The sequence below is a fragment of the Rhineura floridana genome, chromosome 4 (assembly GCF_030035675.1).
Source record: "Rhineura floridana isolate rRhiFlo1 chromosome 4, rRhiFlo1.hap2, whole genome shotgun sequence".
In the NCBI taxonomy this organism is placed as follows: Eukaryota; Metazoa; Chordata; class Lepidosauria; order Squamata; family Rhineuridae; genus Rhineura; species Rhineura floridana.
Window position 1 is genome coordinate 207834552 of NC_084483.1, and position 27661 is coordinate 207862212.

Here is a 27661-nt window from a genome sequence, read left to right on the forward strand (position 1 = left end):
ACACTGGCTCTCCATGCATGCATCCATCCATCCATATATACATAATGTACTTCCCTTCTAAAAAGATAGGGAGTTGAATATACACGCCCCTCCCCCCCACTCCTTTTTATTCGGTTCCCGATTGTATTATTCACCTCGCCTTTCTGCTCTCAAGCTCCCTCCCCAGCCCTCCTTCGACCTGGAGATACCGGCAGGGGGTGTGTGCATTATCAATTAATTAAATTCATATCCCCCCTTCCTCCCAGAAGGACCCCAAGGCGGCAAACAAAAACACTAAAAGCACTCCAAAACATCCCAAAACACCAAAGACCGCGAAACATTTTTTTAATGTGCAACCCCCACCCCCACGTGTGTCCAAGAAAAGGGGGAGGGGAAAGGGTGTGCGTGTCGCTGAAGCCTCGCCCTGTCACGAAGGGCCTGGAAGCCCCCTCCCCCTTTTATTGTCTTCTGGGGGGCGTGTTGGGGGGAGGCTAATCCTCGCGCCCGCCCCCACCTCTCCACTTTCTACGAGGCGGGCAAGAATTGATCTCCGCACAACCCCCCCCAAAAAGAGGGGGCACAGATCCCCCCTCTAATGAAGAGAGTGAGAAGCTCTTTATTATCAGCGGGGGGGGGGCGGAGAGAGAGGAATAGAAATAGGGGGAAAGAGAGACTCGTGTGTGCGTGTGTGTGTAGGGGGGGTGCTCCTAATTCCGGCCCTTCCCGACCGTACCTGCCTGCGGGTCCTCCTCCTCCTCCCCGTCTCCCTCAGGTGCCTCCTGCCCGAGCCGCGGCGCGAAGGGCCCGACGGAGAATCCTCCTCAGCCGCCGGCCGCGCCTTCTGCCCCGCCCCCTCCCGGCCCCCCTGGCAGCCCCGAGCGAGGAGGCGCGCGGTGGCAGGGGGGGAGAGAGGAAGAGAGGGAGGGAGGGGGGAAAGGTAGCCAATCAGATCCCAGCCGCGTCCGCCGCCGCCCCGCCCGGTTGCTAGGTAGAGAGAAGGAAGGGGAGTGGAGAGGGCCCATTGGCCGCCGTAGCTAGGCAACGGTTGCCACGGCGAACGGGATCCACTGGCAGGTGGAAGAGGAGGAGGAGGAGGCGGCGACGACGACGACGACGCGTAGGCCGCTGCCTTGTGGGCTCTGGGTGGGCTCGTCGCCTCGGCAGGCAGGGAGTCTGGGTGCCCGCCCGGGCAGACAGAGGGCCGGAGAGGCCAGGTGAGAGAGGGCCTGCGTGGCCCGCGGGGTGGTTGCAGGGCCGGAGTCAGGCACGACGAGGCCGTAAGCCCTGTCAAGATGCAGAGGCCCCCGCACCATAGAAGCAACAATGAAGGGGGTGTGGAAATGGCGAGGAGGGGATTAGCGGAGGCGATGCCTGGCCTGGATGGAGGAGATTGTGTTGGCAGGCAGGCAGGCTCCCCCGTCTCCTCTTGAGGCCTGAGAAGTACTGTACTGGCAGACCCAGAAGTGCAGGGTCCCTTCATGTTCGTCACAGCCATGCCCAACCTCTCATCCCTTTTTTTTTTTGCGAATCGCTACGAACAAATAAACACGAAAGTGTTAGCTACTGATAAGAGTCTTCTCAGTGTTTGACTCACCTCCTTTCACTCTGATCGGCTCCAATCAGCAGGAAAGGACAAGGAAGCACGTTATAAGACTCTTCTCAGTTGCTAACGCACTCCCCTTTCATGCTGATTGGTTCATAGGATGGTGAATAGGGACCCTGCTCCCAAAAAAGTAAGAGGTCTAAGACACACACACCCAAGACATTGCATGACTGTACCCCTGGGTCTGAGGTGAGGTTGGGCAACCTGTGGATGATGCCAGTAGTCCAGCGGTCCTGGAAGGGACATGTTGATGGGATTGGGATGGAATGGTAAGGGGGTTCAGAAATTTGGGGGTGGGTTTTATATGAAAGGTTATTTAAGCCAAAGCAGTTTCAGTTAAAATGAAACTTCTTAATTATCTACAACATATTTAGAGGCCCCTTATAATGTGAGGCCCTAAGGCTTGGCTTGTGTGGCTGGTTCCTAAGTCCGGCCCTGTGTGGATGGCAAGTGTGGGTTACAAATGGCAGGGCCAAGATGCCTATGTTAGCCTCACCTCCCTGCGAAGCCTCATGGGCAAAATAGGGTGCAAGCCTTCAGGTGCTCCAGAGCTACTCTTGTCAGTCAGGGTGGCCTGATGAAGAGCTCTGGAGGACTCGAAAGCTTCCACATCATTTTGTTTGTGATGCTTTGGTTGGACTAAGAAAGGTATAGTCCTAAAATGGAAGTTTTATTTCTTGCATGTATATGCTGCCTTTCTACCTCTACCGTGGGAGGTGGCAATATGCCTCTGAATACCAGCTGTTGGCAAGTGTTGCTGCTGTGGTCAGGTGCTGCTTGCAGGCTCCCCTTTGGGGCATCTGCCAGAGATGGGCCTTTGGTCTAATCCAGCAGGGCTTCCGTTCATGTTCTTTCTGCCACTGCACCTAAGTGGGTTTCTGGTTTTAAAATGTCAGATACTAAAATCCATTTGTTACGGGCCAATGCATTTTCCCCTGTATAAACAGTGGTCCATGAACAGGGCTTTGACACTGAGTCAAGGGACCCAGGGGTGTCATTGCGGTCAATGAGAGCCCCTGCGGTGTCATGGTTAGAGAGTGCCAGACTAGATTCAGGGATTTCCAGGTTTCAGTCCCCACTCAGCTCACTGGGTGACCTTGGGCCACTCATGGCTATTAGCCATGATCGCTGTGCTCTGCCACCATAGTCAGCTATAGTATGCTTCTGAAAACCAGCTGCTGGAAGCCATAGGAGGGGAGAGTGCTGTTGCACTTGGGTCCTGCATTTGGGCTTCCTATGGGCATCTGGTTGGCCACTGTGGGAGCAGGGTGCTGGACTAGATGGGTCACTGGCCTGATCCAGCAGGCTCTTCTTATGTTGTCTGTCTTTCTCTCTCTCAGCCTAGCCTACCTCACAGGGGGTTATTACATGCATAAAATAGAGGTAGAACCATGTAGGCTAGTAGTGGAGAACCTGTGGCCCTCTGTATGTTGTTCAGGTCCAGTTCTCATCAGCCCCGCCAGCGTGGCCAGTGATGCTGGGAGATGCCCGAGTACTGCAGCATCTTGAGGGCCACAGGTTCCTCACCCCTGATGTAGCTAGCCACAAGGTCCTGGGAGGAAAGGCAGGATAGAAATACATAATAAACAACTTAAATGTATTGTGGTTTGTTGACTTTCAGAAGAAGATAAATATTTGTACAGATACAAATACGTCTGAAAAAATCTTGGCTGGTTATATCTATGTGCACAATGTTGTTGAAAAGCACCAGGACTGGTCTGTGCCCCAGTGGTTTATAGTCTAAAAACAGAGGAAGGAGAGAGTAATAGAGTCAGCAGTAAAAAGGGGGAGAATGTGCTGTTATTTCAGTGGCCCACACATACACCAAAGTGTAAGTTATTCAGAGCAATCCTATGCAACACATTTATGTGGACTTAAGTCCCACTGTGTTCAATGGCAATTATTCCCAGTTACATGGATTACAAGCTTAGAGTCCTTTGGTAGAGTATGCTGAAGTCCCATTTTCAGTCTGTACCGTCTCCAGTTAAAAAGGCTCCCTGGTAAGAATCTAAAGGAAAACCTCTGTCCAAGGTCTTGGCGAAGTGGACTCAGCAATTATAAGGCAGTTTCATATATATAGTTATATAGACATGCATACAGCTCTTCCAGAATTAAGCATTGTATGCTAAAAATGGGTTAAAATATCCCAGATCTATTGATTCTTGGCTGCTAACAGCAAATTCAGATAACAAGGTCTCGTGGAGTTTCTGAAAATATTCGTGAAATGCAAGTGGACAAAACTTCCATAAATTGTGGGGCAACTGCCAAGAACAACTCCATATATGCCTTTGCTGTCCAAATCTGGTGCACAGGTAGTAGTCAAGACAGGCCTCTGGGTTTATTTACATTCAGTTAACATTCTGGATCCAGGTATTTCAGATGCAGCATTTATTTTTCCATTGGAAGGAAAATTCAGCACCATCCAGTTATTGTCAACATGTGGATTGTGTGTGTGTGAGTGTGTGTGAGTGAGAGAGAGAGAGAGCGCTTTACCAAACAATGCTTCATTGAATTTATATTCCTAGTAATGTTGACATAAGCCGTTAACAAAACAGGTCTGTCTTTTTTGAAGGCCCTTGGTTTAGCATTTTTGCTGGGTTAAACCTGGATTTGCACAATCCAGGAAATCAGTCTAATGTCCTTAGCTAATATGATATGAGCATTACAGTACATTAATCTTTCTTTAAACATTATCAGATTACATCTTTTGAGTTAACAGCTGGCCTGGCCTCCCACCTTTCCTTCCCACGCGATTTGTTAGGAGTGTAGGACCAGGCTTAAATTAAAATCTTTTTCTATAGTTGAGCAGTGCCACTAAAAAATATTGTAGCAACCCTGTCACCCCACCCTTGTATCTTGCAGCAGTGTAGCCTACTCATGGATGGGTGGGGTCAAGGAAGTGGCCAGAATATTCCTCACCAAAGGATGCAGTATGCCAACACTCATGTGGCTACATTGAGATCATCCTGTGATTTAGTCAGAATCTGCAGTGTGAATGGCATTTGCTGACCAAGTTGAATAATTGTATCCTTTTCGATCAGCAAGCTCAACTCTGTTAGACTGCGTCTCAAACGTTTTAATAGTCCTAGCCCAGCATTTGCCAACCTGACACCCTCCAGATGTTTTTCACTCATCAGCCCCAGCCAGCATGGCTGTATGATGCTAAGGCTGATGGGAGCATGGCTGTGGTAGCCTTGGGCAGATGGGAATTGTAGTCCAAAACATCTGGAGGGCACCAGGTTGGCAAAGACTGTTCTATGCATTCAGGAAAAGCACTTGGTATATTTCTCTTCAGATCATACTACTTCAGCTATCTGAGTATTGCACACACAGACACAGGAAGCTTGAAGAAAATTGTAAAAGAACCGCTTTCCCTGAAACATCAGACTTTCACAGGCACAGAGTTTTTCTATGTGAGTGAACATTCAGTCATGCACTCCTTCTCCTGCACTCTGAGGTAGAACAGTCAGTCCCTCGAGGACTGTGCCATTTACTTATTTATTTATTTATTAAACTTATATCCTGCCCTTCCTCCCAGAAAAAGCCCAGGGTGCCAAACAGCAAACGATAAAACACTGCAAACATGTTTAAAAACATTTTTAAAACAAAACATCTTTAAAACATTTTTTAAATAACCTTTAAAAATAATAATCTTGAAAACAATTCCAATACAGTTGCAGACTGGGATAAGGTATGTGCTTAAAAGGCTTGCTGAAAAAAGTATTCAGTAGGCGCCAAAAAGACAACAGAGACAGCTTGTACTTTTCCTGTATGTGTATCTCTGCTCTAAATGTGTTGGAAACAGATTCAGGTGTTTTCTGGGGACCCTAGAAATTTTGTGTCTCAAGGCGTTGGCATCTCCATTAAGAAATTGCAGTTGATGTGTTTAACTCCTGTAACCCCCCTTTTTTATAGGTTTCTTATACCCATGGAAATTTATTTTATTTATTTATTATTTGATTTATATCCCGCCCTTCCTCCCAGCAGGAGCACAGGGCGCCAAACAAAAGCACTAAAACACTTTAAAACATCATAAAAACAGACTTTAAAATACATTAAAACAAAACAACTTTAAAAACTTTTTTTAAAAAAAGGTTTGAAGACATCTTAAAAAAGGTTTAAAAACATATTGTTTAAAAAAAAGGTTTAAAAACATATTAAAAAGCAATTCCAACACAGAAGGAGACTGTGATAAAGTCTCAACTTAAGAGGCTTGTTGAAAGAGGAAGGTCTTCAATAGGTGCCGAAAAGATAACAGAGATGACGCCTGTCTAATACTTAAAGGTAGGGAGTTCCACAGGATAGGTGCCGCCACACTAAAGGTCCATTTCCTATGTTGTGCAGAACGGACCTCCTGATAAGATGGTATCTGCAAGAGGTCCTCACCTGCAGAGCACAGTGATCAACTGGGTATATAAGGGGTAAGATGGTCTTCCAGGTATCCTGGTCCCAAGCTGTATAGAGCTTTGTACACCAAAACTAGAACCTTGAACTTGGCCCGGTAGCAAATGGGCAGCCAGTGCAATTCTTTCAGCAGCAGGTGACATATTGGCGATACCCTGCCCCAGTGAGCAGTCTTGCTGCCACATTTTGCACCAGCTGCAGCTTCCAGACCAACCTCAAGGGCAGCCCCACATAGAGCACATTACAGTAATCCAGCCTGGAGGTTACCAATGCATGGACAACAGTGGTCAGGCTATCCCAGTCCAGAAACAGCCGCAGCTGTCTTACCAGTCAAAGCTGGTAAAAGGCACTCCTAGCCACTGAGGTCACCTGGGCCTCTAGCAACAAAGATGTGTCTAGGAGCACCCCCAGACTATGGACCTGCTCTTTCAGAGGGAGTACAACAGGCAACTGACCAATTATCTAAACTCGGGAACCACCAACCCACAGAGTCTCTGTCTTGCTAGAATTCAGACTCATCCCAAGACCGAGTCCAGGCAGTGGTCCAGGGCTTGCACGGCCTCTCCCAATTCAGATGTTATGGAGAAATAGAGCTAAGTATCGTGAGTGTACTGCTGACACCTCACCCGAAATCTGCTGATGACCTCTCCCAAGGGCTTCATATAGCTGTTAAACAGCATGGGGGACAAGATGGTACCCTGCGGCACCCCATAGCACAACTGCCTGGGGGCTGAAAGAGAATCACCCAATGCTATTCTCTGAAAACGACCTTGAATCGGAACCACTGTAAAACAGTGCCTCTGATACCCATCTCACCAAGTCATCTAGAAGGATACCATGGTCAATTGTATCAAAAGCTGCTGAGAGATCAAGTAAGAGTAACAGGGTTGCACTCCTCCTGTCCTCCCAATAAAGGTCATCCATCAGGGTGACCAAGTTCGATTTAGTCCCATAACCAGGCCTGAACCCAGACTGGGATGGGTCAAGATAATCTGTTTTCATCCAAGAGTACTTGCAATTGCTGCGCCACAACCTTCCCTAAAAAGGGGGTATTTGCGACCAGTCGGTAATTGTCACAGACCTATGGGTCCAGGGTGGGCTTTTTCAGGAGCAGTCGAATCACCGCCTCTTTCAGGGTGGCTGGAACCACTTCCTCCCACAATGATGCATTGACCACACCCTGGATCCATTCGGTCAACCCCCCTCGGCAAGCTTTCATAAGCCAAGAAGGGCAAGGGTCAAGGGGACACGTTGCTGGCGGCATCATCGCAAGCACCTTGTCTACGTCCAAGAAGTTGCAGCAGACATTGCACTTGACACCTCATTGAGGACTACAGTAGATATAGATGAGGCATCAAGACCGCTACGGAGGCGAGCAACTTTACCCTCAAAGTGCCTTGCAAACAATTCACAGTGGGCCTCCGAAGGGTCTAAAACTCCATTTCCTGGAGCTGATGTCAACAGACCCCTGACAATATGGAAAAGCTCCACTGGACGGCTACTTGAGGATGCGATAGAGGCAGAGAAGTGGGCCCTCTTCGCTGCCCTCACCGTCGCACAGTAGGCACAGTTATGATGTTTTACTCGTGCCCGATCAGCCTCACAGCACTTCTTTTGCCACTTGCCCTCTAGCCGTCGTCCAGCCTGTTTCACTGCCCTTAGCTCACTGGTGTACCAAGGTGCAAACCGGGCTCCACAGTGCCAGAGAAGGCGCTCAGGGGCAACCATGTCAAGAGCCTGACGCGCCTCACTGTTCCACCAAGTGGCAAGGGCTTCCACAGGGTCACCTGCTCTATCTACTGGAAACTTCCCCAGGGCATTCAGGAATCCAGTGGATTCCATTAGTCTCCAGGGGCAGAGGATCTTTATCTGTCCACCACCCCTGCAGGGAAGGATCAGAGCTACAAGTCTAAACTTCACCAGGAAGTGGTCTGACCATGACAATAACTAATCAGAGCGTTTTTCCAATGAAATAGTGTCAGTACTGCACTTATATGAGAGACCTGTCCCCAGCTCATTTTCACAACAAAGCCATCAAGAAGAATGCACATTATTTGCTGCTCTTAGAAATGTTCATTAAATATAGGAATATAAGGAGAACTGTAAAACAGGGCTGATAAAAATCAATTATTTTCTAAAAACAAAAAACAGGATTTTAAAAAATTTAAATTGGATTTCAAAATTTTCTTAAAACCATTAGTAAAAAAGAGCCTAGATCAAAGATATAATCATGAATACTAATCATATAACTTCTAATTATATTCTCTGAACATTTTAACAGCAGTTTTTGGAGTGGGAGAGAACCTGATCAGTCCTATTCTAAAGGTGATGTACATGAAGTGCACCCATGCGCCCTCTGTCTCTTTAGGCCTTGCCTCTCTCTAAGTGCAAAGATAGAGAAGGTCAGTGAATAGAGAATTTGGGGAGATGGAGTAGATCTGAACAAGGAGAAGACCACTTAAGTGGCAATCCAGCTCTTAACAGCAGTAGCCTCTTCTGCAGGTGTAGAGAGAATTTTTTCTTCCTTTGGACTAGTTCATTCTAAATTGAAAAATAAGTTGGGAACTGAAAAAGCAGGAAAGTTTGTATTTCTTTTCCAGACAATGAACAAGGAAGGCAAAGGTGAAGAAGAAGACTGAGTTAACTATACCATCCAATATTTTACGTTCCTCATGTTGACGGTTGAAATTCCCTAAATTTTATTTTTCAAAGAACTTTACATTTACTTAAAAACTGAAATAGTTAACCATACATTTGCATATTTTGTTAATGCTGTTGTTAAAGAAGAAAACTAACCAGAAGAATAAAAAATCTTAATACAGTTTAAAAGCCAGTTTGGTGGTAATGATTCTGGCACATCATGAGAAAAATATCATGATTAATTGAACAGTTGGAGCTGATTCATCTCCTGAATAACTTCACAAGTTCATTCTGCTCTAGTACTAAAAAGACCAAACTATCATCCCATTTTTTGCTGAAAATTAATCTGAAAACAATTTAGAATAATTGCTCAGTGTGCACCTACCTTTTAATGAAACCTGCATCTCTGAAGGTTATATTAAGCAATAATGTACTTCTACTAAAAATTATGATTAAATAGAATCTTCCTCACTAGAGATTTAAACTGTGATTTAAAATGATTAAAATTGAGTCCTTCAGAGGAGCAATTTAAATCAATTAGATTTAAATCAAATCAACCCTGCTATAAAATAATGCCTGAATTTCTAACGTCAGTGGAAGTGGCAGAAGATGCACGTCTAGGACAGCAATACTTTAGACTTTGTATGCAGCTGTAGCATTTGTAGCAATGGCTCTTGGACTAATATTGACTCTTGAATCTAATTAACTGTGGCATCTTCTTGCAGAAAAGCAATGGCATTTGCACCTCCTAAAAACCTAGAACGTCCCAAGATGCAAACCAAGATGAGCACATGGACACCCCTGAATCATCAGCTCATGAATGACAAGGTGAGTATCGTCTAGCTGAATTACATGTGGGCTGTACCATATCCTCATCTCATTCACTCAGCCCAACAAGTGTGGAGGCCCCTAGTGATAGCAGTGATGTCATTTGTGACACATCAAGGACCTCCTTCACATGTGCAGTAAGATAGATTCTAGTAAGTCCCAGTTCTGTTTGGAGGGCTGTGTTGCCTGAATGATAATATTCTTTATTTATCTAAAGCATTTTTATGCTGCTCTTCAACCAAAATAGACTCAGAGTGGCTTACAAATATCAGTGATAGGACAATCCCAGTTCTCAGGCTTACAGTATAAAAGACACAACAGAAAAGGAAAAGGGCTTGGGAAGGAGGAGGGAAAAAGCAAACTCAGGGACTGTTTCATAGCTGGAGTTCTTGTAACAACCACCCGGAATGGAAACCTTTGATGAGAAGGAGCTAAGCGGTGCTGGTCACTCAGTGGAAGAATCCCAGTCACCTCCCTCACTGCATATTTCAGGGATGAACTGCACATTAAGGGGGACACATGGCTGCCACCAACCCAACCCCCCCTTCCCCCATATGTCTCACTGTGACATTTAATAGAAACCCCTATTGTGAGGTCATCCATTCAGCGTTTCCCCCCAGCCCACTTCATTGTCTGCCACTTGCATGGAGTGGGGAAATCTTCTTACATGTCTTTCCCCAGACATTACACTGGAGACACAGTGGGAGAGGGGTAAAGGTTGGCAGTAACTACAGCCATTCCCAGTAACAGGTAGCTAGGCCCTCAGTTGTCGAGCCTTGACCCTCCTCTGACCTGGTGAGACTTGAATATTCAGACCTGTTATGACAAAAAGAAGCTTCGGGACGCTGATGATTTTGTGTGGGATTAACAAATGTACGCTTTGTTTCCTAACGGAGTGTCTCATGACAAGAGTTGGCTAAGGTGGACACATCAGAACTTGGAAAGCAAACATTGCATGTTTCCGTGATCAAAGGCTGTGAGACTCGCTTTGAGCAATGCGAGTAACTCTCTTCCATCCTCCCCCTTGAGGCACTTGAACCCAAACTTGATCCAGGGGCCATTTGTCATTTCCTTGTGATGGTAAGGAATCTCCCACGCCCACGCAACGGTGGGCTGGAATGGAGAAAGGCTCCTTTTTTCAGGTACACGTTAGGGGTGCGGTGGGGTGCGGAAGGAAGCCAACTAAAATGAAGCCAACCAAAGCATGTATATATGGTTTTCCCTCTCCTTCCCGTGAAGGCAGGGACCTAAGCCATAGCCCAAGCTGCTGTAACATCAGCTGTAACTGGCAAATTCCCCACTAGAAATGGAAAACAGCCTGCCCTGTGAAGTTCTCTTGGAGCCCACAAAGTGAATAAGGGAGGGGAGAAACGTATCCCAGAGTTACATGTGTTATAATGACTCCTTTCTCTTCAGCAGCGCCAACTCCCAAATGCCTTTCTAGTCATTCTAGTCTAGGACTGTTCCATAGTTTTTAAACAAGAATCTTTGCTTGCTCTCCTGCAGTCATGTGGATGAAACAGATTGGAATTTACTAAATAATGGACTTAGGGGAAGGGCCATAGCTCAGTGGTGGAGCACATGCTTTGCATGCAGAAGGTCCCAGATTCAGACACCAGCATCTCCAGGCAGCTGGAGGGCCATTGCTGCCAGTCAGTGTACATAATACTGAGCTAGTTGGACCAATGGTCTGAGTCAGTGTAAGACAGTTTTATAGGCTCCCGTGTTTCTACTTCTTCACCCAGCGCATAATAAACTCACAGCATTTGCTGCCACTTCTGAAGGTGACTCTAAAAAGCAAATTCCTTGACTGTAAGTATACCAGAGGTCATTGGCCCTAATGGTAAGTGGAACTTCCATCTTCAGAGGCAGTGTACCTCAGAATACTAGTTGCTACTGAGAGGGGGAGGGCTGTACCTTTAGGCCATGCCTGTGGGCTTTTGGTAATCACCTGGACAGCCACTAAAGATTCTGGACAGATCTTTCTGGGCACTGAGGGAGTGTCCCTTTGCAAGATGACATTGGGGTGAGAAGTCACTCTCCGTGCACACACCAGAAATATCTGTATGAATTAGACTTATTACAGCCCCAATCATTTTACTAATTTATTTCAAAATGTATATCCTGCATTTCAGGGCAAAAGTTGGTGTACATCAAAATCATAATATCAAATATTGGTGTAACAATAAAATCAAAATATAAAACTAAAATATTAAAATATTACAACATTAAAACAGCAGTAGTTAAAACAATACACCACATATTTAAAAGCAAATTGAAATTAAAAGCAGCAGAGTAGGGGACATATGTATCTTTTTTAGGGAGGGAATTCTACAAGCATGGGATCACTACCAAAAAGTCTCTGTCTTTTGTGCCCAACAATCTCTTGGACCTCAATGGTGGGCCCACAGGCAGGGTCCCTGAGTCCAATTTCATTGCCTGGGCAGGCTGATAATGGATGCAGATGGCCCTTCAAATAAGCCAACAGAATTCAAATACTTTTCTAAATTAGAATGTCTGCATAGCTCCCATGTGTAGTTTAACAGTTTGGCGAATCATTTATTGACAGAGCAATCTAACTCAGGAAGCCAGGGAAGGAGGAGCTGGTGGAAAGCCCTGTGGCATACACTTGCCGTCCAGGTGCCATTGGCCCAGCTGAACGCAGGCTCTGTTGCGAGCTGCGTGCAGGAGCCGGAAGGGAAGAGCCGGCTCCGGCATATAGCCCTAGTGGGAAGTGAGCATTCCCTGTAGAGCATCAATGGAATTGCTTCCTTCTGCTGACCTTTTTGCTGGCGGAATTCTTGCCTGGGTTGGGGCCAGGGGGAGTGCTTCAAGGGGGACTTGGATGCCATGTAAATCCCCCCCACGGCTCCTCCCCTGCCACACCCCCGGAATGCTCTGTTTTCAGGGCTTCTGCCAGCTCTCCGTCTGCCGGGCTGGCCGTCCCCATCAGACCCCTGGGGGCACCACAGCTGAGCTGGGATGAGGGGCTTCTGCCGGTGGAGCCAGGAGCCTGCCTCCTCAGCCGGGGGTCCGCCACATCCTACTCCCCCTAGCCTGGTGCTTGAGTCATGTCTAATGGTTTGTTCAAATTTCTGTTCCAGTCCTATTTTTATTAACTGTATGTCTTATTTAAATGTTTTTAAGGTATTTGAAGAAAGAAGAAACCTGTTGGGGAAATGGGTAATAATCTTTTCTTCGACAAATCCCATGGGCTTTACTGCTTTTTGTGAAGTCATCAGGCTATACTAGGAAATGTAAGCACGTAGCTAACATTGTTGTATAATGTAAGGTGATCGTGAGCAGGAAAAGGCACAGTACCCTGTACAATGTTTAGATTTTTTAAAAAAAGTTTTACTTTTTTTAGTTTTCTATGGTTGGTTGCATTTTGTATAGTTCAGAGTGTAATAAAACAATTTAAAAAAATTAGTGCTGACATGCTGGTTTGTCTTTAGAAGCGTACATTTACCAGTGATTAATCTATGTAGAGGTATGTTTTGTACCAAGAATGTCAAGCGTGTGCCCCAAGTCTCCAAAAGGGTGGTCTGCCCAATGTGTTCAGGGTACAGTAGTGATTGCATTGTGTCTGTCCTGCCAGATTCCCAGAATACACTGGCAGGGAACACAATTTGGAATAGTTGGACCTGGGGTTCAGCAAGGGAATTATTTTATCAGCCTTTCCCAACATGATGCCCTCCAGATGTTTTGGCTGGAGGTCCCATCAGCGCCAGATAGCATGGCTGTGCTGGCTGGGCAGATGGGAGCTGTAGTCCAAATCCCCTGGAGCAGCCTTTCCCAACCAGTGTGCCTCCAGATGTTGCTGGACCACAATTCCCATCTTCCTGACCATTGGCAATGCTGGCTGAGGCATATGGAAGTTGTGGTCCAACAACATCTGGAGGCACACTGGTTGAGAAAGGCTGCCCTGGAGGGTGCCTGGTTAGGGAAGGTGCTTTATATTTGCCAATGCCCATTAGCTCTGCTAGTCAGATGGAACGGACCTCAATGAATAAATCTCCATGAGCAGATGCGATACTGTGTCTCTCATGCTATTGGCGAAGGCCTTTGGCCCTTTCAAGCCATGCTAGTGGCCACTCGCTCTCGGAGTCAGGATGCTGGACTAGATGGAGCCTTGGCCTGAGCCAGCCATTCCTGTGTTATTCATTAGACAGAGAACCAAATTCCTAGAGTGAGGGTCTCTTCTGAAAGATAAAGAACAATATGGATTTTGTGGTTCATATGTTTGTTTGCAAACTATTACATGGTGGGAAAGTCACTTCTGTCATCCTGTGTCCGCGTGCCACAAAGCCCTCCGCTTACCTATTCCCCTCCCCCACCTCCCCAGTTTGACAAATGGGCCGACAACCAGAGGCGAAGGGTCCTGATGGACTTCTTAGAGCGCTGCTCCCTCTCGCAGATGAAGTTCTGCCTCCAGCAGCTCCAGAACCGAGTTCCAGATGAAGCACTGGATTTCACCGCCAGGCTCCCCAGGGTCTTGTCCCTGTACATATTTTCTTTCCTGGATCCTCGGAGTCTCTCCCGATGTGCCCAGGTAAGGCTCATTGTGTCAGGAAGGATGAAGCAGAAAGATAACGCAGCTAGAAGCCCTGGGTTATGCTTCGCCTAGAGAGGGGATATTGTGATGGTTTTCAGATATTTTTAAAGTGGCCGAGACAGGGCAACAGCCGTACACACTAGCCATGGGAGATACAGAAATGTCTGCAAAAGGTGGATTTTGGTTAAAGCTTAAGGTGCTCTTCCAAACTGTAAGAGCAGTTCCTCAATTGAATATTTCTAGGGAGTCTCCTCCCTTCCTTGAAGGTTTTTAAGCCAAGGTTGGGCAAATCCCTATCGGAGATTATTGAGTTGTTGTTAGGTGCCCTGGCATGGAACGCTGTCTCTGGACAATTTTATTATTGTTGTTGTTATTAAACAAAATATATATACCGCTTGATTGTAGAAAACGTCTAAGCGGTTTACGAGTAGGTAATCAGTTGGGCCTGTTCCAATTGTGTGATTTTGCAGAAGTCCGAACGTAGTCAGTTTACAAATGTGGTGGCACTGCTGATTTTCCAGCATGTGGTGGCGGTAGCTCAGTGAGCAGAGTGCACTTGTGTGGGTGGGTGTTGTGTGTACACCAGTGTGAGTTATTGGGTACAGTCGCAGGAACCTCCAGTTAAAAGGTTCTCAAGCAGCAGAGTTAGGGTTGCAACGTTGGAGAGCTGCTGCTGGTCAAAATAAACAATACTGGGGTAGATGGACAACAGTTTGTTATGGTATAAGGCAGCCTTTCCCAACTAGTGGGCCACCAGATGTTGTTGGACCACAACTCCCATCAGCCTCAGCCAGCATTGCCAATGGTCAGGAAAGATGGGAATTGTGGTCCAACGACATCTGGTGGCCCACTAGTTGGGAAAGGTTGGTATAAGGTAACTTCATATATGGTCGCGGGGGCCATAGCTCATTGGTAGAACATGCATATTTGCATATGGAACATGCTTTGCATGTGGAAAGGTCCCAAGTTCAATCTGTGGCATCTACCATTAGAGGGCATTTGGGGTGGCAAGGCTGGAAAAGGCCTTGGAAAGCCACTGCTGATGAGAGTAGACAATATTGGATGTAGATGGACTAATGGCATGATCTCGTTTAAGGAAGCTTCATACAGTATGTTCATAAGTTGTATATGACCCAAAAAAGACCTGTATCACTGCAATGCAGAGATCCCTCTCTGGAGTAGCATGATCACAGCAATTGAATGGAACTGCCCATGCAAATGAGGGCAAGCATAAGCCTGAAATATAACTGCATTCCTGCATGCGTGAACCAGACCTGAGTCTAGGCAGGGGTAGGTATATCCAAAGAAAAACTGCCTCAAAATCATTTGCAGTTGCCAGCCGAGTTAAAAACTGTATTATTTTCTGAAGACTATGAAATAGTTTTTGCATCCATGTTCGGTCCTGGCTTTTCCTGCGATAGGCCCTTTGAAGCAACAGTAACGTTGCCTTTGACATTCTCAGGTGAGCTGGCACTGGAAAAACTTGGCAGAACTAGATCAGCTCTGGATGCCAAAATGTCTGCGTTTTGGATGGTACATCAATTTCTCTCCAACCCCGTTTGAGCAAGGAGTCTGGAAGAGGCACTACATTGAGGTGGTGAATGAGTTCTGGGTCACCAGGCCTAAGGTACCTCTGCAATCCTTGAGAGATAAACAGTTCTGGAGATTAGCTGAAAAGCTGTAGCGGAGCCTTGCAGTGGATGTATTATCTTTTCCAAATGCAGGGAATTTTTGACATGGGGAACATTCAGTCTTGTGAACTTACCTGCATTCTGAAGTGGAGCAGTCCCAGCAGGACTGTACCATGTGCTTTTCCTAAAAGTGTCAGTTGGCTCTTGAGGTACCTGATCCCCTAAAGGCGTCATGCACACATGTCTCTGATACGTGCCTTCCAAGACTTTATAGAAGGGTGTAGTGATGTTACATTAGAGCAGGTGAGGGGAACCTTTGGCTCTCCAGAGGTTGCTGACCTGCAGCTGACATCATCCCTGGCCGTGCTTGCTGAGGCTGATGGGAGTTGTAGTTCAGCAAACACCTGTCTTAAAAGAAGAGCCATAGGTTAGGGGTAGAGCACCGGCTTGCATGCAGAAGATCCAGGTTACATCTCTGGTGTTTCCAGACAGGGCTGGGAGCCACATAGACCAATGGTTCCTCTGTTCTGCAACAAAGAGACCATGAGTGTGTCATCGTGTGCAGCGCAGCCAGTGCTCTACAATTTTCCAGCTCAGTAGTGGCCAGCAGGGAAGAGATCCAGCACAGCCAAGGGATCTTTTTCTATAAAAGCAAAATCAATCCCAGGCTAATGTGTCTTTCATCCCTTTAGATCCCTGCAAAAGAGGAATTTGTGGTGGTCGATGTTCAACCTATAACGAAAGAGTTCCTGGAGGGGAAACTGTCCCTGTCCCCATCAGTCCTCCAGTCAGCATCTCTGTTAGGAAAGAAGGTGAATAAGGAGAAGAGAGACCACCCTCCCTGGCGTTCCTCGGATAAGCATCCAACAGACACCATCAGATTCAATTACTTGGACAACTTTGATCCCATTGAGCAAGCGAGGCAGGCGTAAGACACACCATGATTTCTATCTTTTCTGGGTTGTTGTTGTTGCTATGTGCCTTCAGGTCGATTACGACTTAAATGTGGTGTTGGAGAAGAGCTTTACGCATACCACAGACTGCGAAAAAGACAAATAATTGGGTGTTAGAACAAATTAAACCAGAACTATCACTAGAAGCTAAAATGATGAAACGGAGGTTATCATACTTTGGACACATCATGAGAAGACATGATTCACTAGAAAAGATAATGATGCTGGGAAAAACAGAAGGGAGTAGAAAAAGAGGAAGGCCAAACAAGAGATGGACTGATTCCCTAAAGGAAGCCACAGATCTGAACAGGGTGGTTTATAGCAGATGCTATTGGAGGTCGCTGATTCATAGGGTCGCCATAAGTCGTAAACGACTTGAAGGAACATAACAATAACAACAACATGAATCAGCAACCTCCAAGAGCATCTGTCATGAACCACCCTGTTCAGATCTTGTAAGTTCAGGTCTGTGGCTTCCTATGGTGCAGAGAACATATCTGACCCAGGCTGAGGCAAGCGTCCTGCTGGGTGGGGATTTCCTGAACCAAGCTTGGGGTGTCAGGAGGGGTAATCTCTGGTGAAGGGCTGGTTTGCAACAATGGCCCTGCCTGTTTCTTACATACTGATCTTACTCTCCGTCCAAGGATCTCAGGGCAGTGTCCGTGGCTGTCCCTTTCCCACTTCATCCTCACAAAACTCCCTGTGTGGTAGGTTAGGCTAAGAGAGAGTGCCTGGCCCAAGGTTGCCTGCTGAGCTTTGTGGCAGAGTGGAGAATTGAACCCAGGTCTCCCTGGCCCTAGTATAGCACTCTAACCACTACATAACACTGTACTGGCTTTCACCTAACCTTGCTTTAACACCTGTATACCTGCATCGCCCGGAGGGAGGCCAGAGAGGGGTGTGCGTGGAATGGATTGTAGCTCAGTGGTAGAGCACCTGCCTTGCATGCAGAAGGTCCCGGGTTCAATCCCCAGCGGCATCTCCAGGTAGGGCTGGGAGAGACTCCCTCTGTGAAACCCTGAAGAGCCACTGCCAGTCAGTGTAGACAATACTGAGCTAAATGGACCAATGGACTGACTTGATATAGAGCAGCTTCCTGTGTACCTGGGCTTCAGCCCCCGCGCAGCACAACTGTATGCATGTCAACTCAGAAATAAGTCCCACTGAGTCCAGGCAGCTCTCGTTTCCAGGCCTGGGGCTTCAGTCTTAAGCACCTGGGACTTACTCCCCGGTAAGTGTCCTTAGGATCGCAGTCCAGCCTCTGAAAGGAGAGCAGGCAGAACAAGCACCAGGCTTAGGCTTTGTTTGAGATGCAAAAAAGTATTTCTCCCCTTTGTTCTGAGGAAGCCTCTTAACTTTGTTTAATCCTGCTCTGTTCTCCACCCTTGCAGTAGAAAGAAAGGAGGAGGGCTCACCCCAGACCTCAGCCAATCAGCCTTTCAGAAAAAAAGGACACCAGGCAGTGGAACGTACAAATTCCGGAAAGCAAAGTCCTTGGCAAGTATCATCATGAATGGTTGACCTTCTAGTCTAATTAGCAAACTCTGTGAGGTGCGTAGCCTTCAGTGAGGAAGGGAGCAACCCTGCTGATGGCAGCCTCCTCCCCAAAGCCCTTTTGTTCCTGCCCCAGTGCTTTGCAGTGCTGTTTGAGTCCACAGAGCTATGATCTGGGCCACCACTTCAAAGCGGCAACTTGAACAAAGCTGGCACCGAATCTTCGAGTGTGAAGTGTGGTTTCTTTGGGTAAAGCAGGCTCTTCTTGGATGAAAGACTTTTAGGAAGGGGGGTCAGGAACATGTCACAGGGCTGAGCTCTCACAGACATGACCAGGAAGAGCATGTGGGCTTCTTCTCCAAAGCCAGATGACTGTGAGACAAGGTGGATGTTATACTGGAGAGCCGTGATTGGCTGTTGTGGTGTTTCCTTTTTTTAAAAAATGTAAATGTAGCCAGGGGAATCTGCCGCTTTTGATCAGAGCAGCAGCGCTAGCAGAGGGGTGTGTGTAAGCCCCTTCTGGGAATTAGTCTTCCACCCAATAGGTAATTTGGGTCTTTTTCTCCCCACAATAGAAGGGCGCATGGGGGGCATTCAGTCCAGCTACCTGTAATGGTTAAATTCCTTGCCCTGAAGTATGGTGGGCAAGAAATTAGATTCAGTTCTCATTTAAAGCTGAATCTATCAAATTCACGCTTTACAAAACAATATGAGAACTGAAGACCAGCCAGCCTTTGAAATTTGCACTTTGCAGAATTTTATGATGCAGTTCTCTGATCAAACAAGTGTTTACAAAAATGCATATATTAGGGGAAAGTATCCAGAATAATTAATACACTAGTGAAAATAACTTACAAAAATGCATTCTATTAAGGAAAATTGCTTATAAAAATGTGTACTTCAGTCAAAACCACAGACAAAAATGTGTGTGTTCGGAGAAACACTAAAATGCTGAAGAATTTTCAGGAGGATTTCTTTTTTTAACAAAAAAATTGCAAATTGCTGCCGACATGTGGAACGTTGAATTTAAGACTGGAAAAATGAGAAACGGAGAGACCCAAACGTGACAGATCCTTCCATTTTATTTATTTATTTAACAAAATTTATATATTACTTGGTTGTGAAAACACATCTGAGCAGTTATCCGTAGCGATGAGTGTCCAGGGCTGGTTTTTCCCAGTAGCAGCCACACCACCTTCTCTTTCAAGGTGGCAGGCCCCTCCCCCTCACGCAAAGAGGGATTTTCCACTCCATGGACCCACCCAGTCAGCCCACCTGTGCTCGATTCCATGCCCATAGCCACGATAGGCAGGGATCGAGAGGGCATGTAGCTGGACACATTCCTGCAAGTACCCTGTCCACGTCATCAGGCCTTATAAACTGAAACTGATCCCACAGAGTTGGAGAAGATGTAGCATTGGACACCTCCGCTGGAACTGTAGCCTTAATGTTAGCAACTAAATCACTGTGGAGTTGAGCAACTTTCTCATCAGAATAATGGACCAAATGGCCACGGAAGGCTCCCATTGCCTCCAGAGGCCCATCCCCACCAACAGGTGAGACCAGATTCCAGATGACCTGAAAGAGCTGTGCTAGACGATTACTTGAGGATGCAGTAGAGGCCACAAATTAAGCCTTCTTCGCTGCCCTTATTGCCTTATGGTAGGTGTGACTATGATCTCTAACCAGTATTCAGTCAGCCTCGGAGCACGTTCGGCCCCATGAGTGCTCTAGCTGTCGGTCAGCTTGTTTCCTCACATGCAGCTCCCTAGAGTACCAGGGGGCATTAGGGCCACAACGCCAGAGAGGGTGCTCAGGAGCAACTATGTCAATAGTCCTCCACATCTCACCATTCCACAGTAAGGCAAGGGCCTCGACGTGATCACCGCTCTGTCCACTGGAAAGTCCCCCAGAGCATTCAGGAATCCATCAGGATCCAGAAGTCTCTGGGGCAAACCTTCTTAATTGGTCCCCCACCTTTGCAGAGGGGGGTATTTGCCATGAGTCCAGAGTTCATCAGATCATTGCTTCTGGCCCTTTCCTCTTTGTGGCTCCTTCTTTCTTGGTCCTCCGCCTTTACCTTCTCTCCTTCCTTGCACAGGTTTCTGGCCAAGCTAGCTACACATGCCCAGCCTTTCGGATCTTTATGGTGAAATCCAAAAATGGCAAATGCAATGCAATTCAATATAAACAAGTGTAAAATTATGCATATTGGAGCAAAAAACCTGAATTTCACATATACGCTCATGGGGTCTGAACTGGCGGTGACCGACCAGGAGAGAGACCTCAGGGTTGTAGTGGACAGCACGATGAAAATGTCGACCCAGTGTGCAGCAGCTGTGAAAAAGGCAAATTCCATGCTAGCGATAATTAGGAAAGGTATTGAAAATAAAACAGCCGATATCATCATGCCGTTGTATAAATCTATGGTGCAGCCGCATTTGGAATACTGTGTACAGTTCTGGTCGCCTCATCTCAAAAAGGATATTATAGAGTTGGAAAAGGTTCAGAAGAGGGCAACCAGAATGATCAAGGGGATGGAGCGACTCCCTTACGAGGAAAGGTTGCAGCATTTGGGGCTTTTTAGTTTAGAGAAAAGGCGGGTCAGAGGAGACATGATAGAAGTGTATAAAATTATGCATGGCATTGAGAAAGGTTCTTCTCCATCTCTCATAATACTAGAACTCGTGGACATTCAAAGAAGCTGAATGTTGGAAGATTCAGGACAGACAAAAGGAAGTACTTCTTTACTCAGCGCATAGTTAAACTATGGAATTTGCTCCCACAAGATGCAGTAATGGCCACCAGCTTGGACGGCTTTAAAAGAAGATTAGACAAATTCATGGAGGACAGGGCTACCCTAGTCAGAGGCAGCATGCTTCTGAAAACCAGTTGCCGGAAGCCTCAGGAGGGGAGAGTGTTCTTGCACTCGGGTCCTGCTTGCGGGCTTCCCCCAGGCACCTGGTTGGCCACTGTGAGAACAGGATGCTGGACTAGATGGGCCACTGGCCTGATCCAGCAGGCTCTTCTTATGTTCTTAATCCTATGCACACTTACCTGGGAGTAAGCTCCACTGGATACTGTGCAGCTTACTTCTGAGTAAGCATGCCTAGGATGACACCTCTTGTCCTTTTAGAGCAGAGGTACCCAAACTGCGGTCTGTGGACCATCAGTGGTCTGTGAGCTTCATCCAGGTGATCCATGGCATGTCGGTATTAAATATTCACTTTTAATTGTATTGTTACTGGTTCTTTTATTTCTTACATTGTATTTTATGGTATTGCATTTTGAATTCTGTGGAATGCAAATTGTAATATAATTAAATACAATATAAGACATAAAGGAAGGAGTAAAAATACAATTAAATATTAGGCAGCATCTAGCATGGTGCGTTGTAATTGCTAATACAGGCAGAAAGATCATTAAGTGGCCCGCCAAGACTGTCAGCAACTTTCAAGTGGAGAAATGTTTGGGAACAACTGATTTAGAGCATTTTTGGCTGCAGTCCTGTGCACACGTAGACCCCTCTGATGTCAGTGGGGCTGACTTCTGAGGAAACATGCACTGGAGTGCTATTTTGTGTCATTCTGCCAGTCACAGTGATTTTGGTTTTTGTGGGAGGGTTTTGTGTGTTTTAAACTTAGGTAAGCCCCTCTCGGAGCCTTTGAGCTGATGAGGGGATTATCAAGATCCTCCATGGCGCAGAGTGATAAGCGGTGGTAACGCAGCCGAAGCTCTGCTCACGGCCGGAGTTCGATTCCAACGGAAGGAGGAAGTCGAATCTCCAGTAAAAGGGGTCGAGGTCCACTCAGCCTTCCATCCATCCGTGGTGGGTAAAATGAGTACCCGGCATATGCTGGGGGGTAAAGAAAGGCCGGGGATGGAACTGGCAATCCCACCCCATATATACGGTCTGCCTAGTAAACGTCGCAAGACGTCACCCTAAGAGTCAGAAACGACTCATACTATAAGTGCGGGGACACCTTTACCTTTACCTTTAAGCCCCTCTCGGAGCCTTTGAGCTGATGAGGGGATTATCAGACCTTTGGAATTAATAAGTAAATAATCCCAAGCAGCGGGCGAGCCTGTTGTTTACGGGAACCACAGCGCATCAATACACAGCCCAAGAGATGCACACCAAGACTGGCGTTTTGGAAGAAGATCTTCCCAACTCTTCAGTTGTGTGCAGCCCAGATGAGCTGGGGTTTAAAGCCCAGTGGCTACCTGCAAATGCTGGACACATTTGGCCTTGCCCTGCCCTTGTGGCTCTGCAGTCCCACCATGCAGCCTTGACTGTAACTGGCAGAGCACGTGCGTTGCATGCAGAAGGTGCCGGGTTTAGTCTGTGACATCTCACCTTGAACAGCCACCACCACTCAGAAGAGGCAGTAGTGGTGCAAGGCGGCTTCCTGTGTGCCCAGAAGTTATTTATGTGGGTGGCCGTGTTTGGGCTCCATTAGACCCTTTGCGTGGGGGTACTTCTGGCTGCAGAACCGAGCATATTTCTGTCACTTTTGGAAGGACCTCACCAAGGCTTTGTGATCTGACGTGCTTTGCCTCCTTGTCCTCCAGCAGCCTAGGGCCGAGTTGCCAAGATCCCAGGAGTGTAGGAATCAGGTACAAGAAGCCTGTTGGAGCGTTTGCTTTTCTCAGCCCTTTGTGTGCTGCGCTCATTACTGAAGGGGTGGGGACTCTATTCTGCATGCCCGGTCCTGTCAGTCCTGTCACATAGCATCAATGGTGCCCCTGACATTTTAAGCTCTTGCATGCCCACCTGCTACTCTGCTGCTTTTTAGTAACTTAAAATTAACCTCTGCCTTTCGCACACTGCCACCGTCTCCCAGTCTCATTGGCTGAAGGCTAGCAAAAAAGGAAAATGCCAGTATTAACCTTTTCCACTCTTAACATTTGACTGTTCACTGCTGGGCCATTATCTGCCTTTATTGCTTGAATGGAGTGTGTTATTGCTCCTGGCTTTTCCCAACACTCTAAGCAAGAGATTAAACAAAAAGATTAAGGCTGTCATCTTCTGCACATTTCCTTGGAGAAAGTGCCTGGGAGCAGGAGTGGCGGGTGGGGTGTGGCTGAGCCACAGATCTGGCTTCCCTTCACTGGTGTTGCTGCCATTTGGAGAGGCAGGGGCAAAGTTGGGGTGGGGTGGGTGCACTGCCAATGCACCCACACCACCTTGACCTCACTCCCATCCCAGTGTGTGGCAGTGATGCTGATGCTGGGAGGCCAGGTCCGGGATGCTGCCCCTTCCCACAGGTGGCTGCTGCCTAGGAGTGAGCCCCTGCTAGACCTGCCAAGTCACTGTAGTCTCCTGATGAGGCCCTTCTGGTGGCGGAAGAGGTGCCTGGGGTCCGTTCTGCAGTGATACGGAGCAGAGCTCTTAGCGCTGAGACACCCACTCTGTGCTGTAACTTGCCCGTTCACATCAGGCATGTGTTATTTATTTTGACTTCTGAAGGTATGTTGAAAGCTGCCATATTTTCCCAGACTTTTCTGGGTTAGTGACCTAGCCATGTTTTAGGACAGTTAGTTTGCTATTCTAATTGTTTTAAATTGTATTTATTTTATTGTTTACATTGGGATTTTTTGTATTTGTTAGCACACCACTTGAAATTTTTATGATTTAACGGTCTATAGAGTGTCGGACTACAACCTGGGACAGCAGGGTCTGACTCCCCACACCCAGCCATGGAGCTCCCTGGGTGACCTTGGGCCAGTCACTGCCTCTCAGCCTCAGAGGAAGGCAACGGGAAACCCCCTCTCCATACCACTTACCATGAAAACCCACTTTGTAGGGTCAGCATAAGTCGGGATCGACTTGAAGACAGTCCATTTCCATTTCAAGTTCTAAAAATGCAAATAAACAGAGACAAACATAGAGGAACTTTCTTCTCAGTCAGAGGGCTTTTTGTTCCTGTAAAGCTCTATGGCCTATTTATTACTGCCTTCAAACTTCAGGTGTGGGCTCGGCTGGTACCATGATAGCATACAAAAATGTTCCCCACACACAGAAAACTAGCATGTCAAGCAGAAGCGTTTTAATCCAGTCTTGGTGGCAGCCAAGCCTGAATCAAGGGTGGCTGATACACAGACCACACATAGTAACACCAATTGCACTTTATAGCCTGCAGACGCTGACTCTCTTCAGCATCCAAACTTTGATTTAGAGGCACTCTTTCACCTCTCCTTCTGTCTCACTCCTTATCTTCCTGCTCATTTAACTGAAAACAGAAGGCTGTCTATTCAATAACTCTGCAGATGCCTGAGAGTAACACCAGGCATGTAAATGCAATAATTTAGAAGCTTTTTCCGCCTTTTCTGGATAATTTTGTACCACCCAAATAACTTAATGAATTGGGGGGAAACCTGGTCCAAAAGAAAAAGAAAAACTACCCAGGCAGACCTGTTTTTTTCCAGTTTGTTACCAGTTAGTACCTGTGTTGGGTTTGAAACTGTTTTGAAAAATGAAATGGACTGCCTTCAAGTCGATCCCGACTTATGGCGACCCTATGAACAGGGTTTTCATGGTAAGCGGCATTCAGAGGGGATTTCCCATTGTCTCCCTCTGAGGCTGAGACGCAGTGACTGACTGGTCCAAGGTTGAAACTGTTATATATATGTTTTAATGGTAAATCGCTTTGAGATGTTTCATAGGAAGCAATTTGTAAATGAGGTAAAATAAATGAAAATAAAATAAATAGCGTAGCCTATTCTTAGTAGTAACTGATTCTGCTGAGCTCTTTGTCCAGTCTCAGGCCAGTGCCCCCTCTCCCTCCCCCCACCGTGTCCCCCTGTACTTATGGATGTCAGCAATGGAAAGAGGTTAACACTGCTCCTGCATGGATCAAGGGACAACTCCCAAGTACTCAGCTGAGAAAACCATTACGCAGATTCTCCTTTATCTCTAGCATGTTTTGATACATGGAGTTGCGTCCAACTTGAAGTCAGCGGGCATGGCTAGCTTCAGTCCATTGATTTCATTGGGTCTGCTCTGAGTATGACATCATGGGATACAACCAGGGGAAAAGAATTCTCACCCTGTCCCCTCCAGATTTGTTATCTATTGCTAAGCCATGTCAGGAAATAGCTCAACAAGCCAGGCCTACTTACTCACTGCCCCTTTCCCAAAGAAACCCCACCTTCTGCAACAGGAATCAAATCATGTCTTTTGTTTTCATTGGCTTTTTGGATAGTGGCATCCTCTGTTTGGACTGTCCTCCCCAGAGGAGCTTGCCTGGTGCCCACTCTGATGTCTTTCTGGTGCCAGGCAAAGACTTTTCAGAAACACTTAATCCACTCGGGCATTCTGGCATCTCATACAGCTGCTGTCAGTTGTCCTTTTATGTACAATCCATGTTTGTCATTTTCTGTGTGCTTTTATTGGTGTGATTTGCTGTGTTTTGTTGTTCGTTTTTTAATTCTCCTAATCGCATGTCGCCCTGGGACCTTAATCTACTTGTGGATAACAAATAATTTGCTAAACAAGTAATTCATATAAAGTAAATAAAATGAATACAGTTTTGCGGGCTTCCTCCCAAGTCAATGTGTGTAGGATTGCAGCCCTTTGTCTTCCTGCACATTTCCTACCTGCTCAGAATTTAGATAACACGGAAGTTGGGTGGGCACTCCAGAGGCGGTGGTGTGTGTGTACTGTTTGAGGGCAGGAACTGTGATTCCTGCTCAGGTTGCCAGATTCAAAGCTGCAGGTGTGTATCCCTCTAAATCTCTGAGCATGGCAGGAGGTGAAGGCAGCAGCATCCTCTCTTGCCCTTTGCCCTCCTGGCCCTTTTATCCACCCTGCCTTCTCTGTTTGTTGTGTGATCTGCTTGGAGCCCTGATCAGTTACAGCAAGTGAGGGAAGAGAAGGGATGAGCGGCTGGGGAGTGAACAGGCAGAAGAAGCCCCAGCCGCAATTGTCTCCTGACTGAAAGGCACACAGATGGTCTTCCTGTTTGTAGGCTGAGATGTGGGAAGACAGGAACTGCAAGCCAGGTGAAGCACCTGCAGCTGCGGCTCCCCACTGGCTTTTCAGAAGCACTCTTGGGTCCTATGATTTTAGCAGAAACTGCCCACACATCTTCAAGATTTCTTTCCCATCAAACAGTGAGGGACAGGACCTTAAAAGCAGAGACTTCCAGGGTTGCATGCTTGACTCTTATAGGCCGTTTCCTTCAGCTACCAGTGTCCCCAGCAGGCTCACTGCTCCCAAGAGCTTCCCAGTATGCTGAGCCAGCAACGTTTTCTCCCGTCGTGAATTGACTTGCTCTTCCTAGCAGAAGGCACATATCTGATGTGATAGAGGCAGCCAGGCTTGGACCGTTTGCCCACCTGCCTGTTACCGGTGGTCTGCCTGGCTTTTAGCTATTATCATCACCAGGATTTTGGAAGGGCAATAACAGGGGAGGAGAAAATGACGTACCCTTGTTATTTCGGGAGGAATGACATTTCTTGCTTTATTTCTGCCTTGCTCCCCAGATGTCCCTCTCGGCAGACCTTGGCTCACAGCCAAAAGACCCGCTTCGCCCAAGCTGGGCTACTTACCACCCGAATGGCTATCCTGTGACCAAAGCGACTGCTAAGGCCCTTGCCCAGAGTGCCCAGTGGAATGCTGGGATACGGCCAGCACCTGCCCGGGGGCCAGTCCCAAAGCTGAGCGAGAAGGGGAAGAAGGCCTTTATGCGAACAAGCAGAAGCTCACCAAGTCAGTAAACAAATGTATTATTCATTTCAAACAAGGGTAGGGCGAGGGTCTGAAGAGGGAGAGCTCGGAAACTGCAAGCCCCTCCCGCTTGAATGGTGGGTGACCTAATTTAAGATCTGCTGGAGGCTCGTTCGAGTCCTGGTCAGCAGGGCTGTGGAGTCGGAGTCGTGGAGTCACAGTCGGGAGCAACTTTGGGTGGAGTCGGAGTCGGTAGAAATGTACCTCAGGGATTGGGCTCATGGGAGCTGTAGTTCTAAAAAGTAACTTTTCCAAGCTCTGGATTCACGTGGTGGTGATGAAATGCCTTGTGCTACCATTTTACTACAGTAAATGTGTTATTACTAGTTAATATACATTTGCCATTTATGAAGGAGTCGGAGTCAGAGTCGGAGTCGGACAGTAGAAAAGTAGAGGAGTCGGAGTCGAAGGTTTGGCGTACCGACTCCACAGCCCTGCTGGTCAGAGTAGAAGTGGGTCAGCTTCTCACCCCCACCCTAGCCCTTCCTGCCAGTCTCTTCCTCCTTGCAAACAAATAACATGGCCGAGACAAAAGCGAAACCTTTTACCTTTGTAGAATTGCACGTTCTAATCTGCCTTCTAAAATCCAGGGAGATGTTGGCGGGGGGGGGACGCAGGGAGAGACAAGGGCTGAACACACACCATACATTTAAAGCGCATGGCTTCCTCCAGAATCCTGGGAATTGTAGTTTACCCCTCACAGAGTTACAATTCCAAGAACCCTTAACAAACTACAATTCCCAGGATTTGGGGGGGGGAGTGGAAGGAGCTTTAAATGCATGGTGAGTATGTAGTCGTTCCTCCTGATTTCACTGGGGAGAATTAAAAGGCTGCAGCCCGAAA

The 27661-nt window shown here is 47.0% G+C and overlaps 2 protein-coding genes across 4 annotated transcripts in view; one reads left to right on the top strand and one right to left on the bottom strand.

Annotated features, from left to right (window-relative positions):
• FZD3 (frizzled class receptor 3) overlaps positions 1 to 850 on the bottom strand; it is a 38840-nt gene extending 37990 nt beyond the window's left edge. For 2 of the 3 annotated variants that reach the window (XM_061625859.1, XM_061625858.1), the window contains exon 1: positions 713 to 803. The gene's annotated coding sequence lies outside the window, so the exon portion shown is untranslated. Of the gene's footprint in view, positions 1 to 712 lie in introns of all 3 variants that reach the window. The other variant, XM_061625860.1, reaches the window with a different exon arrangement.
• A 215-nt stretch (positions 851 to 1065) lies between these two features.
• FBXO16 (F-box protein 16) overlaps positions 1066 to 27661 on the top strand; it is a 29649-nt gene continuing 3053 nt past the window's right edge. The window contains exons 1-9 of the mRNA XM_061626505.1: positions 1066 to 1193; positions 9352 to 9454; positions 12602 to 12637; positions 13800 to 14006; positions 15472 to 15636; positions 16333 to 16568; positions 17985 to 18090; positions 22660 to 22704; positions 26575 to 26800. Of these exons, the coding sequence (XP_061482489.1) occupies positions 9359 to 9454; positions 12602 to 12637; positions 13800 to 14006; positions 15472 to 15636; positions 16333 to 16568; positions 17985 to 18090; positions 22660 to 22704; positions 26575 to 26800 (1117 nt within the window). The 5' untranslated portion in view covers positions 1066 to 1193; positions 9352 to 9358. The remainder of the gene's footprint in view (positions 1194 to 9351; positions 9455 to 12601; positions 12638 to 13799; positions 14007 to 15471; positions 15637 to 16332; positions 16569 to 17984; positions 18091 to 22659; positions 22705 to 26574; positions 26801 to 27661) is intronic.